The 15,696-nt window shown below is 35.2% G+C and overlaps 1 protein-coding gene across 1 annotated transcript; it reads left to right on the forward strand.

Moving 5' to 3' along the window:
- The first annotated feature begins 708 nt into the window (after window positions 1–708).
- On the forward strand, window positions 709–9,208 carry LOC137743055 (uncharacterized). The gene is made up of 10 exons (XM_068482972.1): window positions 709–753; window positions 933–980; window positions 5,487–5,606; window positions 6,502–6,966; window positions 7,299–7,738; window positions 8,061–8,160; window positions 8,289–8,348; window positions 8,495–8,584; window positions 8,685–8,792; window positions 8,897–9,208. Exons 1-10 carry the CDS (start codon window positions 709–711, stop codon window positions 9,206–9,208), a joined length of 1,788 nt encoding a protein of 595 aa, XP_068339073.1.
- Window positions 9,209–15,696: the final 6,488 nt, after the last annotated feature.

Here is a 15,696-nt window from a genome sequence, read left to right on the forward strand (position 1 = left end):
CACCACGAGGACTATTTATTTGATTAAACATGATTGACTACTTGTTGAACTACGAAAATCTGAATAACATATTTTGATGATAAGAAAAAAATATATGACCGTTGAGGGTGCAATTTGACAATTTAACAACTTAAATATCTATCCACTTAACTTGACAGATTGTTTCACAAAAGAACATTTACTTATACGTATATTCCGGATTTTATGATTTTTTTCCTTCTAGATATGGTGAAAGTAAAAGTACGTAATTGATCATTCATTCATATGATTGTGTTTACTATTTGCCATAATTATACAAGAGCTTTAGATCTTTGTAATTGTAAGGTATAACCGCTAACCACCCCAAATCCAGAATTGCAAGCTACGCCAAACCCCAAAATTTCCCCACGTACCTCTCACTCCACCACCACCCCCTCTTATTTTCTCTGCATGATGTCCCACCCATAACATGATGAACCTCATCATCGTCATCATCAGCCTGAAAGCTCTCTCTCATCACCATCTTCACTCAAAGTTCTTTCCATTCATCAAATCAAACGTCAACAGCAGAAACAACCAGTAGCAGCCACCCTTATAAAGTCCTCACACCAACACTACTTTGAATACATCCAAAACTTCATCAAAAATACTGCCAATAATATCTTACCCTCTTGGCTTTACGTTGCCTCTTGTAGGCGCTGGAGTTGGCTGAAGTTAAAGGCTTTGTTCATGGCGAGCCCCGGCGACTTGTCCGTTCGCACTCCATCGGAGATTGTAAGTTCCATATGAATCTATGACGCTATTGATCATGTTGTTAAAAATGTTACATAATACATACCATCTGTTATATCTTTACAATTTATTTTGGTTAGTCTCGAGAGTAGTACTCTTTGTCGCTAGCTATTTCATGATCAATTTCTTATGCATGAGAGTTTGTTAATTCGGAAATACAGAGAAAAAAGAAACTTTCTGGGCAACGATGGAGAGAGCTTGGAAGAGAGGTACGTAGGATGGTATTTTAGTCCATCTCTGAATATTAATATTTGATTAAAGTTGTTTAAACAAAGAGTATCTAGCAATTTGACACCATTAGATTAGCTGTGAGATTTTATTATACCCCGGAACATAAGTGATACATTACGTGTCATAATACAAGTAAAAGAACATTTGAAAAGTTATCATCTCTTTTCTTATATTATAACACGTGTTGTACCGACTCGTATTCCAAAAACATAAAAAAAATCTCCCAGTTTAGTTATTGGCGCTCAAAGCAAGTATATTTTATTAATTTATACACATGAGAGGAGTTACAAATGTATACAAATTCAATTAAATACTTGCTAACATTCGCTCTAATAATACGTCTCACGTGCAAAGATAAAATCCACCTCTGTCAGAGTATTTGTCTGAGTTAATTTTTGTGTGTGTGTGTGTGTGTGTGTGTGTATAAAATATATCACAGGAGGACTGAACACTAGCCCATAAAATTTTGCAATCTTAGGGTGATGGGTTCACCTTCCAGGTTTAGAGTATTTGTCTGAGTTAATTTTTGTGTGTGTGTGTGTGTGTGTGTGTATAAAATATATCACAGGAGGACTGAACACTAGCCCATAAAATTTTGCAATCTTAGGGTGATGGGTTCACCTTCCAGGTTTACGTTGGTGTAACTAGGATAGGAAAAGTGGCTAAAATTGATAGTGGTGAAACCATGTTTATGAACACATCATTTTTAGGCCTCCATAACTATTTACCATTAGATTGTTCTTCCAGCTGGGGAGCCATATTTTTCAAAGAGAATATGTACTTGATTGGATTCCCATGGCCAATTTAGGGCATCTTCCAAGGCAAGGAAACGAAATTAAAAATTTTTGAACTGTCACTATTGAAGTGTAACTTTTGAAAAAGTAGTCGTTACCCAGCATCACCAGTCTCTACTGATATAGCAAACTCATGACCGCTAATCAGTTTCAGTTCGTTCCGCAAAAGCTTGAAGCAATAAATGAGAACCATACCCCTTAGTGAAATCCCTTACCAGCATTCTACAGCAATGAAAATATTACATTTCACCATAATTATATAACTAATTCCGGTAAACCACCGCACCGCCATTTTTATCAACCAATAATCTTGAACCACTTGAGAGTTAAGACCGAATCATACTGATCAGCGGGGCTCGCATTGAGTTGTAACCTGTTTTATCTGGGGATTGGTTGGGGTTGATTTAGTTTGGTGGGTTATTTTTGTTGGAATTATTTGGTTTGCAACTTGGAAATTGAAAGCTTGAACTTTGAACCCTTATGCGGCTTCTAGAAAGCATGCTATTTGATTTTTTAGGTTTGGCGTGGTATGATCTGATGCTAAGAAAATTGGGTGGCTTTGCCTCTGTAGGGCTTAGGCCTGGCAAACGGGTCGTGTCTGTCGTGTTCGTGTCGTTTTCGTGTAACACCTGTTATCTTAACGGGTCGTGTCCTGTCACACCCGTTATCTTAACGGGTCCTTAACAGGTCGTGTCACTTTACCCAACGGGTAAAGTGACCCGACCCGTTATGACCCGTTAAGAAAAAAAAATATTTTTTTAAAATTTGCACATACCACACATTGCGACATAAATATTACTTGAAAACATTAAAACATTTCTCGTTCAAGTACTATATCTATACTCGAAAATGAAAGCCTAATAAAAAAAATAATACATACACTACTAATCTATTACAAATATTAAATGTGCAAGGATAAAGAGTTTTTGTTTTTAAGATTGTCCCGTTACTTGATCTCTGAATGTTTTTTTTTTGTGATTTTTTGCTGATGTGATCTCCAAGCACATACAAACAATTTTGACGGTTTGGATCGTTGAAATTAGTTTTGGAGAATTCGTAAAACGATAGATTGACTAACACTTAGAGTTTATTTATACTTTCATTAAGTATAACATAAGATTTTGTGGTATCCACTTGTGTAAATATTTTAAATTGAAGATCGAATTCATTCATTGTATTCATATAGGGTCAATGAGTGTAGTTATAAAAAATCATCAAAATCGGAGTTAAAATAACCGTTAAATCGTGATTTTTCGTTTATAACCGTTGAAAAGCTTTGTCCCGTTACTTGATCTCTGAATGTTTTTTTTTTTTGTGATTTTTTGCTGATGTGATCTCCAAGCATATACAAACAATTTTGAGGGTTTGGATCATTGAAATTAGTTTTGGAGAATTCGTAAAACGATAGATTGACTAACACTTAGAGTTTATTTATACTTTTATTAAGTATAACATAAGATTTTGTGGTATCCACTTGTGTAAATATTTTAAATTGAAGATCGAATTCATTCATTGTATTCATATAGGGTCAAGGAGTGTAGTTATAAAAAATCATCAAAATCGGAGTTAAAATAACCGTTAAATCGTGATTTTTCGTTTATAACCGTTGAAAAGCTTTGTCCCGTTACTTGATCTCTGAATGTTTTTTTTTTTGTGATTTTTTGCTGATGTGATATCCAAGCATATACAAACAATTTTGACGGTTTGGATCGTTGAAATTAGTTTTGGAGAATTCGTAAAACGATAGATTGACTAACACTTAGAGTTTATTTATACTTTTATTAAGTATAACATAAGATTTTGTGGTATCCACTTGTGTAAATATTTTAAATTGAAGATCGAATTCATTCATTGTATTCATATAGGGTCAAGGAGTGTAGTTATAAAAAATCATCAAAATCGGAGTTAAAATAACCGTTAAATCGTGATTTTTCATTTATAACCGTTGAAAAGCTTTGTCCCGTTACTTGATCTCTGAATGTTTTTCTTTTGTGATTTTTTGCTGATGTGATCTCCAAGCATATACAAACAATTTTGACGGTTTGGATCGTTGAAATTAGTTTTGGAGAATTCGTAAAACGATAGATTGACTAACACTTAGAGTTTATTTATACTTTCATTAAGTATAACATAAGATTTTGTGGTATCCACTTGTGTAAATATTTTAAATTGAAGATCGAATTCATTCATTGTATTCATATAGGGTCAAGGAGTGTAGTTATAAAAAATCATCAAAATCAGAGTTAAAATAACTGTTAAATCGTGATTTTTCAAAGAGAGTATGTACTTGATTGGATTCCCATGGCCAATTTAGGGCATCTTCTATGTCAAGGAAACGAAATTAAAAATTTTTGAACTGTCACTATTGAAGTGTAACTTTTGAAAAAGTAGTCGTTACCCAGCATCACCAGTCTCTACTGATATAGCAAACTCATGACCGCTAATCAGTTTCAGTTCGTTCCGCAAAAGCTTGAAGCAATAAATGAGAACCATACCCCTTAGTGAAATCCCTTACCAGCATTCTACAGCAACGAAAATATTACATTTCACCATAATTATATAACTAATTCCGGTAAACCACCGCACCGCCATTTTTATCAACCAATAATCTTGAACCACTTGAGAGTTAAGACCGAATCATACTGATCAGCCGGGCTCGCATTGAGTTGTAACCTGTTTTATCTGGGGATTGGTTGGGGTTGATTTAGTTTGGTGGGTTATTTTTGTTGGAATTATTTGGTTTGCAACTTGGAAATTGAAAGCTTGAACTTTGAACCCTTATGCGGCTTCTAGAAAGCATGCTATTTGATTTTCTAGGTTTGGCGTGGTATGATCTGATGCTAAGAAAATTGGGTGGCTTTGCCTCTGTAGGGCTGCAGCAACGGAGAAGAAAGAGAATAAGGTTAAGTGGTGGTGGAGAGATTTTTCAGTGTGACCGTCACACGAGGTGGTACACTACGTGTCCTCATATAAATGGTGGGATATGTGTGTTAAAATGTTAATAACTTAAAAATTAAAATTTTCCACCACTTATATAAAAACACGTGCTATACCGTCTGTGTTTCCGTCTCAACTAAAATTTTCTCGTGGTGGTGGGACTGATAAAACAAAAGTGGAGTGGTGGGATTCGTTTTTAATTGGTTATCTCCTATTATTTTTCTATAACCTTCAATTTTAGGAAGTTTTAACGAAAAATCCGTGATACTGTTCACTTTAACAAAAAATCATATTTTTACACTAAAAAGTCAAACCTGGTACTATTTACTTTACCCTTTATTTTGTCCTTATCGTTACAACTCAAAGTTTTCAAGCTATTTTCATTAGTTTTCCTTCAATTTTAATTAGAAAAAAGGTTGTAGTATCTAGTACTAAAGAAAAACTTATAATTTTGTATAACAAAACAAAAATTTGTAAGTAATTAAGAGGTCTTAAATGTTGAATCTCGTAGATGACAAATTTTGATACTAAATTATTATACATAGTTGGTTCTTTATATAGCTTAGCCCGAATTCCTCACTCATTAGTGTAAACATTGTTGTATAAAATAATAAGTTAAGGAGTTTAAACTTTTCTCTTAATATAAGTTTAGTAGTCTTAAACTTTTCTCACAATCTAAATTTAGTAGTCATATAACGTATCATTCATCTTCTAGACCATGATAAGAGAGTCGCATTGACAAATTTCTTATAGGTTTCTTTGCTTCAAAGAATGCTGAATCAAGAAGAGAGAGTCCATGAGGCTTTGGGCCAAGTCCAGAATCAGAAAAATGGTGATTCTGCTGTTTCTATCCCAAAATTTCTTCCTCCCAAGGTATATTGATCTTCTTCCTTTCAAGCCACCCCATGCGGCTGACTTTTATTTTTATCAGGGAATTTTTTGAAAGTTAACGATTTATACGAAGTTATATTACAAATATTTAAGAATTAATTATAAATCACACGTTAGATACTATATCTTGCATGGCATGCATGATGTATCTTATATGGTTAGATACTATGAGTAAGTCAAGATTAGACATTGGACATTATATATACTAATGATTTACAGTTTGCCAGCATATACACATTGCATAACTCATCACTCACAAATATTCTTCGGAGCAAATAGATAAATTCAAAATTACTAAGACATCCAATTATAATGAAAAAAATATATAAGAATACGGTGATTCAAAGAAACACTAACATGGCCGCCATTTAAACTAGCATTGTAGAGAGGACTTTTGGTTTCCATTTTGGCTATGGAAAGACCTAAAATCACCCATATGTCCGATTTGGGTATTTACTTTTGTAAAGATGATCTTTGAAAAAAAGACCTAAACACTAGATAGTTCAAAATGTTGAAGTACAATGGAGTGAGCCCTTCAACAGTGTCCCTCAAACAAACTTGTTTAAGGAATCCCAACTGACTCAACAGAGGATCACTGTATATATACCAAAAAAAATATGGAAAACCAATGAAAATGGCTTGAAAACTTTGAGTTTTAACGATAAGGACAAAATAAAGGGTAAAGTGAATAGTACCATGGTTGACTTTTTAATATAAAAATGTGATTTTTCGTTAAAGTAAACAGTACTGGTAACTTTTCGTTAAAGTTCCAAAAAAAATATGATGTTCATAAAATTACTTTATTGTTCTACTAGTATATAACTACTTTATTGTTCATAAAAGAGTAAATATAATACTGTCTCTATGAGTAATGCAGATGAAGGAGCTTTTGGCAGAGCTAGCTATGGTTGAAGGAGAAATTGCTCGACTTGAAGGCCAAATCAGCCAACTACAACCTGGATTGAAGCATGAACAAGAAGCTCCAAAGGAATCAAAACTATCAAACCAATGGCAACATGGAAACCTAATTAGTAACCCCATTCCTCGTGCATCAAATATAGCAATGTCAAGTCCCATGCACAAAAGTGTTAACAACGAGAGCCAGAGAATGGCGTATTATGAGACCAAGGCGTTGCATTTCATAAGTAAAGCTATCAAAGGTGATTATGATCATTTTAACGATCGTAGGCAGAACGAGAAAATTGGAAACTCGAGAGGATTTTCTCATCAGAAAGAAAATTATTTCTATGAGGATGTTAAATTTGGAAATAAGTTTCCGAGAAAAAACGGAATTTTGAGGGCACTCTCGCCCCTACGAGCCCCAAGACCTCCATCACCCAAGGTGTGCCCTAACTTGTTGCATTCCATTTAATTCTGTCTTTATAGTTTAAAAATAATTATTGTATGCGTCGGTTATATGCAACAACCTTTTGTTATAATATGCATGTGGATCTAACTGATACTATACATGCATGTTTTGAGAGCGAGATTTATTGTGGTGTGTATAACTAGTTGCATCCAAAAGTTATTTTTCCTTTTTTTATTTTATCATGCTAGGTAAAATGGACTACTAATTTTGTTAATTGCATGAGGCCAATCAATTTTCAAAATGTTATGCCCCTAGATACGTATCACTAATTAATCGATGGTTTTTTGTTCTTTTTATTTTTCCAGCTAAAAGAACGTAATCCAGGGATTACTTCAGAACTCCCACCAAAATCTCTACCGGTTCCAACACAATTAGAAGAGAACAGCCATAACTGGCAACCAAACAGGCTCTCTGAGGAAATCATGAAGTGCCTAAACTTCATATACATTAGGCTGCTTAGAACAACAAGAACAATGGAATTAGAGAAGTCAGGCCCCATTTCAAGGTCTGTCAACTCTTCCACAACCTCAAGAAGCTTCAGAGATGATACCGGCGTAAACTCAAAGTCAAACCTTTTGTTACAAAAGGAATCAAGGCAACAAGACCCTTATGGCATCTTCAATGTGGAAGAGTGTATTCCTAGAGACATTGGCCCTTACAAGAACTTGGTTATTTTCACCTCAATCTCTATGGACCCAAAATCCATTTCAGCCTCCAACTCTTTTCCTTTACTAAAAAAATTAAGGTACATAACTACGTATATAGTTGCCACTCAGTACTACGGTATGATGATATTCCTCTTCATTTGGAAGTGAGAGGTCTTAGGTTTGAATCTCGTAGATGACGAATTCGATACCAAATTAGGCTGCCTATTGTGTGGCTTAGCCGAACTCCCCCTCTACGTAGTGTAAAAATATCAATGTACTAAAAAAAAAAAAAAAAACTACTTATATAGTCTCCACTACTTCCAAGTTGTTTTTGTCTTTGTGATTGTAACACTATCACATGGTACCAGATCATGACTTTTTTTTAAAAATTATTTTCCCTATTATCCTTGTGCATCACAGGGTATTGATGAACAATCTCCAGGTGGTGGATTTGGGGTCCTTGACATACCAACAGAAGCTAGCATTCTGGATCAACATTTACAATGCTTGTATCATGAATGTAAATGTGTAAAAAAAAATGCTATTAATATTCTGCTATTCAATTTGAATTAAGAGACGTCAGTTTGAATTGTGACCGTTCCTGTTCAAGCTCTCGTGTTGGATTACTGAATTTTTTTCATTTCTCAGGGTTTTCTCCAGTACGGAGTGCCTGCTTCGGTGGAAAAATTACTCACATTGATGACCAAGGTAAGCTCCAAAATTTAGCTGAAATTAAGCATCAAATTGTTATATATATGAAATTAGGCGTTGACTGGCAGAAAACGACTTTGGATATTGGCTCAAAAGTTTATTTTCTTATTAATCTAACGAATAACGAGTGATATTTGATTCAGGCAACTCTAAACATAGGGGGTAAGATTTTAAATGCTGAATCCATAGAGCATTACATTCTGAGGAAGCCAGCACCTTCCAATATGCAAGAGGTAAATATGACTGATCCTATGAATCAAATACATGTTTTATCAGTAGTAATTGTATTAGTATAAAAGATCTCAATATATCATGTGATCATAGGCGTTTCAGAATGGTGACACAGTCGATAAATCCGTTGCTCACGAACTCTATGGTCTCGATTCCATGGATCCCAATGTCACATTTGCTCTGTGTTGTGGAACTCGTTCTTCTCCTGCGGTAAAATTGCATATAAACGATCTAACATTGCATTTCATTAGCGTGCTATTATCACGATTTTTTTTTTTTTTTTTTTTCTGGAAAATAATGTTAAGTTTTTTTAGGTGAGGATATACACAGCCGACGGTGTCGTAGCTGAGTTGGAGAAATCAAAGTTGGAGTACCTGCAAGCATCAATTGTGGTGACCAGCTCAAAGAAAATTGTGATCCCAGAACTACTGCTAGGAAACTTGCTTGATTTTGCTGTGGATGTGGACTCACTAGTTCAGTGGGTTTGCCACCAGTTACCAACATCTGGATCATTGAGAAAATCAATGGTGGATTGCTTCAGGGGCCACATTAGCAGGGGCAAGATTAGTACGACTGTTGAGAAAATGCCATATGATTTTGAGTTTCAGTACATACTGGCCATTTAGTCAAGTCCCTGGTTAATTGTCTTGATTTGGTGTTAACTATCATGTATACCAAGTGTGTATATGAATAAATCAAGGATTGGATTATGGATATATTTATCATTATTGCCATTAGTTGAATGTGCCATTTCCACTTCTATTACTTGGACTAGGCATTATAATTATTTCGTTTCATGACTGTCTCAACGTTACTAACATACACCAAATAAAAGAGTGTGGGTTTATGTTATAATATGTTATACAGTACCTAAGAAATTAGATATTGAAAAGCGCCAACAACACTGCGATATTCGGTTGGATCCGGCAAAGGATCACCATCGTGAAGGCTGAGCCTTTTCCCACTAGCAGCAGGTGTAGGGACTGATTTGACACCATCCATTTTGGTGCGTTTGAGTCTTTCAATAATGTATTTATGCTGGGAAAGAGAGCCCATCAGAGGTGTTAACAACCTCCATGCCCAAAAAATAATGAACATGGTCAAGATCCTTCATGGATAAATGATTTCCCAAATCGCGTATAAGAGTAGTAATATGAGCAGAATTATTTCCTGTACAGTATGAGCAGTATTATTTCATGTAATCAGGATATCGTCAACGTATATCAAACAAATAATGAGAAAAGAGCCATGAATATAAGTAAAAATTGAAGTATTCGCATGAGACGAACGAAAACCCAAATCCTCCAAATGAGTGAAAAAACATTGAAACCAGGCTCTAGGTACCTGTTTGAGCTAATAGAAAGCCGCGTAACTTGCAGACATGGTGAAGAAATTGAGGATAAATAAAACTATGAGGGTATTGCATGTACACCTTCTATGATAAAGTCCCTTGAAGAAATGCATTCTGAACATCCAACTGTCGAAAATGCCACTTAAACTGAAGAGACATGCTAAAGTTAAAACAACAGTAAATAATGGCTAAATAGAAATGGTAGATTGTCTACTATAAATGGTCTCTGAGATTGAAAATCAATAGAAATGGTCCCTGAGATTGTCTACTATCCATGATTTTGGTCCTTCTGTTGAAAACTCTTTGGGCAATTTTCAAAGCTTCGTAACTCAATCGTTTCTTAACTAAATTCAACGCATAATATATCAAAATGAAGATAGGAAAGTGTAGAACAAGATTATACCTATTTGGAAACCCAATGGTTGCCGGAGATGGTCGGAAAATAGCTTGAAAGGTGACTGGTCCGCTGGAAAACTGGAAAACTCGTCGGAAACTAGGTAAATTTTAAACGTTCATAACTTCTTCAATACTCAATGAAATCAAGTGATTCAAAAACGAAAATCACCTTCTCTGATAAAGTCCCTTGAATAAATGCATTTTGAACATCCAACTATCGAACATGCCACTTAAACTGAAGAGACATGCTAAAGTTAAAACAACAGTAAATAATGGCTAAATAGTCAAAATGGTCTCTGAGATTTACATAATCAATAGAAATGGTCTCTGAGATTGAAAATCAATAGAAATGGTTCCTGAGATTGTCCACTATCCATGATTTTGGTCCTTCTGTTGAAAACTCTTTGGGCAATTTTCAAAGCTTCGTAACTCAATCGTTTCTTAACTAAATTCGACGCATAATATATCAAAATGAAGATAGGAAAGTGTAGAACAAGATTATACCTATTTGGAAGCCCAATGGTTGTCGAAGATGGTCAGAAAATAGCTTGAAAGGTGACTGGTCCGCTGGAAAACTGGAAAACTCGCCGGAAACTGGGGAAATTTTAAACGTCAATACTCAACGAAATCAAGTGATTCAAAAACGAAAATCATACTTCTCGACGAGACGAAAATAATGGTACCTTTCTGGTTTGACCGGAAAATGGCTCGAAAGTGGCTAACCATTTTCGGGTTAGAATGTGGGCCTGGCTATAGCGTGTGGGCTCAATGGAAGCGTTTGTTGAATCAAGTGTAGCAGAATGGGTAGACTTGGAATTAGGCTTAAGAGAACCTGTCTTTGACCTTGTCACCATAGAGAGGGATGAAGGAACTGATGAGAAGATAAGGTCGCAACAGTGGGAGGAGGCGGCAAAGTGGCTGGTGATGTAATATTGAGTGGTGGTACATGTAGTGCACCAAGCCCAAATATGCCAATTAATTAATGAAGTGTATAATATATGTAATAGTTATAACTAAGAATACGATGTATGATCCACAATAGTGGTAAAGATACTGGGGTAAGAAATAAGTGGCATTTCTGTTAGCAGTCCCACATCGGTGGGGGTAAAGAAAGGTAATGACTTTAAATAGGATTACCTTACTTTAACTATGACCGATGCTTTTTGTGGTAAAATTTCACACCTGACAGATTGGGCAGGTGGTAAAGTTGGGGACAATATCAGTGTCATTAGAGTGGTCCCCTAGGCCCGTCGATCTAAAAAAATTCCAACATGGTATCAGAGTCCACGGTTACGGGCCCATGCAAGCCAACGGGCTTGTCACTAGGAAGTGTGGGCTTGGAAACAAGCTTGGACTCTTAACATAGAGTCGGCCTCTGAGTTCTTAAGAGTCACTTCCTGAAAAAAGATTGAAAACAAGTTTGGACTCCATTGGAGCCGACCTTTGAGTTTCAATTGCCGATGTGTGGATCTCTACTTATGAACCACTAAATGAGAGTCACTTCCTAAAAGAGATTGGAAAGAAGTTTTGGATTCCATTAGAGTCGACCTCTGAGTTTCAATTGTTGATGTGTGGATCTTCACGTGTGAACCACTGAATGAGGTTACACGTGAGGGGGCATGTTAGTAGTCCCACATCGGTGGGAGTAAAGAAAAGCAATGACTTTAAATATGATTACCCCACTCTAACTAATACGAGGCTTTTTGTGGTAAAACTCCACACTTAGTATCGGTATCGTTAGAGTAGACTTCTCGAACCCGTCAATCTAACAAAATTCCAACAATTTCGTGGTAATTATCTTATACTCATGCTGTGAAAACAATTTCAAAACTTGAAAAAGGTAAGGTCATTTGATAATCATTTAGAGATGACTAGGAAAGAATTAGATATGAAGGAAATTCGTCTGTAACATCCCACATCGCTCAGGGGAATGGATCCTGTAAGCTTTATATGTATATTTTCATCTCTACCTAGCACAAGGCTTTTTGGGAGCTCACTGGCTTCAGAGTTCATCGAAACTCTGAAGTTAAACGAGTTTGCGCTAGAGCAATCCCATGATGGGTGACCCATTGGGAAATTCTTGTGTGAGTTCCCAGAAACAAAACCGTGAGGGTGTGGTCGGGGCCCAAAACGGACAATATCGTGCTATGGTAGTGGAGCGGGCCCGGGATGTGGTGGACCCCAGGCCGGGATGTGACAATTTGGTATCAGAGCCAATCCCTGGCCAGATGTGTGCCGTGCCAACGAGGACGTCGGGCCCCTTAAGGGGGGTGGATTGTGACATCCCACATCGCCCAGAGGGGTGGATCCTGCAAGCCTTATATGTATATTCTCATCTCTACCTAGCACGAGGCTTTTTGGGAGCTCATTGGCTTCGGAGTTCATTAGAACTCCGAAGTTAAATGAGTTTGCACAAGAGCAATCCCAGGATGGGTGACCCACTTGGAAGTTCTCGTGTGAGTTCCCAGAAACAAAACCATGAGGGCATGATCGGGACCCAAAGCGGACAATGTCGTGCTACAGTGGAGTCGAGCCCGGGATGTGGTGGGGGCCCGGGTCGGGATGTGACACGTCTCTTCTAATCTTACCGTTTTTAGGAGGATTAAAACGGAATTCTTGAAATATGTAGCCACGCAAGCTCCATCAAATTTTATAGAGGTTAACAACAATATAATTAGGTAAGGAGTTGCTTTCAGACTTGAAATGGAGACTCAATTATGTAATATCAAACACAAATTAACAGAAACAAGGATGGAAACTGTAGTGGCATAAATTACAATTTGATGATCCATATTGGTGTCTTACAAAGTTCTAGGCCTTGATTTATTCATTAATTATTTGAGGGATTTTCTAACTTTAATCCTTGAAGAAAATTGAAATTTAAAATAAACCTAGTGTTAGATTACAAATTGATTATAGTCTCTTGATGTGTCCTTAATTCAAAATAATTCATGTATATTTTATTCAATATCTCCCATTAAATATTTAAATTTATTAATACATTTTTGACCAAACCAAAGTTTTTTTTATTTTATTTTATTTTAAATTTATTAATTTTATTTGACATTCTTCAAACTTAATTAATGTGCCTAAATGTTAGTATCGAAATGTATGTACTCAAATGTTAGCACTGAAATGTATTATATTGAATTAATGTATTTAAATGTTAGTACCGAAATGTATGTACCCAAATGTATTATATTAAACTAATGTACCTAAATGTGTGTACCTAAATGTATGCACCGAAATGTATTATAATGAATTTAATGTACCTAAATGAAGAAGACAAAATATATTGTAAAATAAACATTAGTTTATCTAAATGTTTACAGCAAAATATATTACAATGAATTAAATGAAAATTATATAATTATAATGAAATAAAATTAATACATTAAAATTAGGAAGAAAAAGAGAAATAATTAAAACATCAAAAATATAATTAATAAATGAGGTGATTAATGTATCAAGGGATTAAAATTAGATTTTGATCTTACGTATGGTTTTAGTCTAAAAGTCAACTTTGCCAATAATTAAAATGAAGTTTCCTATTTATTTTCCTGAAAATATGACTTTAGCCCCTGAAACTTAATTTTCATTACATAAAACCCAACATAATTTTTTTACTTGATTAAAACTCATTGATTAGGCTCCACACAAACAAATTCATTAACTATGTTTGACTTCACCATTTGTGCCATCCCACTTCACTCAGGGGAGTGATCCTCATATATATATTCCCATCTCTACCTAGCACGAGGCCTTTTGGGAGCTCACTGGCTTCGGGTTCCATGGGAACTCCGAAGTTAAGCGAGTAGCGCGCGAGAGCACTCTCAGGATGGGTGACCCATTGGGAAGTTCTCGTGTGAGTTCCCAGAAACAAAACCGTGAGGGCGTGGTTGGGGCCCAAAGCGGACAATATCGTGCTACGGTGGTGGAGCGGGCCCGGGAAGTGATCCGCCCCGGGCCAGGATGTGACACCATTGTACATTTTTTGAATGCCTAATATACCCTTAATTACATTTTTGACCTATACAAGTAATTGTATACGGATTAAAAGGTGGATTAGTGATTCTTGAAAAGAGAAATAAGCATTAATATTCATACTGTGATTTGATCACAATATATATATGATATAATTTAACTAATATGTGGGGAATCAATAAATGTGCCTAATAGTTGTGCTAATATATGGAGAATAATTTACCTACTACATAAAGAAATGTTATTTGCCTCAAAGTTATTTTACATATAAATATAGGTAAATTATTTTACACACACATATATAATAATAATATTTTACATATAAATATAGGCAAATTATTTTACACGCACATATAATAATAATAATAATAATAATAATAATAATAATAATAATAATAATAATAATAATAACATGTGCCTTATATATATATATTAATACATGTAAAATAATTTATCTATAACATATAGAAATGTTATTTTATTCAAAGTTAATTACCTATATTTTACATATAGATATTGGTAAATTACTTTACACATACATACATATGGTAACAATAAAATGTGCCTAACATATGTAATTTTTTTTTTTATCCAAGCCTAACATATGTACTAATACATGCAAATTAATTTAACTACAACATTAATTTACCTATATATGACATATAAATATAGGTAAATTATGTTACAGACCATGATAATAATGTGATGAATATATATATATATATATATATATATATATATATATATATATGTGTGTGTGTGTGTGTGTGTGTAACATCCCACATCGACCAGGGGAGTGGATCCTGTAAGCCTTATATGTATATTCTCATCTCTACCTAGCACGAGACCTTTTGGGAGCTCATTAGCTTTGGGTTCTATCGAAATTCCGAAATTAAGCAAGTTCGCGTGAGAGCAATCACAGGATGGGTGACCTACTAGAAAGTTCTCGTGTGAGTTCCCAGAAACAAAACTGTGAGGGCGTGGTTGGGGCCCAAAGCGGACAATATATATCGTGCTACGGCGGAGTCGAGCCCGGGATGTGGTGGGGGCCCGGGCTGGGATGTGACAATATGTGTAATGGTTTATCTACAAAATATAAAAATATTACTTTATTTCAAATACATATAATTATAAGTGGCTAAAAAACGTGAAGAGGAGTAATTAGAATTTAATGCCCATATTATGTGGGCATGATTGAAGCCAAAATTGGAATGTTATGTGTGAGAAAACGTTAGAAGGGTTGTGGCATATGTTGTAAATTATTTGAAGTAATAGGTCATTTAATTTCTAATGTGGCTACATATTTGAATTTTGGGTTTATTTTAGATGTTTAAAGATATGTGAGTTTTAATCTAAAAATTACGAGTTGTATGGACTTATATA

The sequence above is a fragment of the Pyrus communis genome, chromosome 8 (genome assembly GCF_963583255.1).
Source record: "Pyrus communis chromosome 8, drPyrComm1.1, whole genome shotgun sequence".
NCBI classification, from domain to species: domain Eukaryota; kingdom Viridiplantae; phylum Streptophyta; class Magnoliopsida; order Rosales; family Rosaceae; genus Pyrus; species Pyrus communis.

Excerpts from the sequence above, each read along its gene's own strand:
- LOC137743055 (XM_068482972.1), top strand. The coding sequence starts at position 709 with ATGGCGAGCCCCGGCGACTTGTCCGTTCGCACTCCATCGGAGATT. Across the intron at positions 754-932 it reads TTCGCACTCCATCGGAGATT|AGAAAAAAGAAACTTTCTGG; the intron begins GTAAGTTCCATA and ends TCGGAAATACAG. Across the intron at positions 8,585-8,684 it reads CACCTTCCAATATGCAAGAG|AATGGTGACACAGTCGATAA; the intron begins GTAAATATGACT and ends TAGGCGTTTCAG.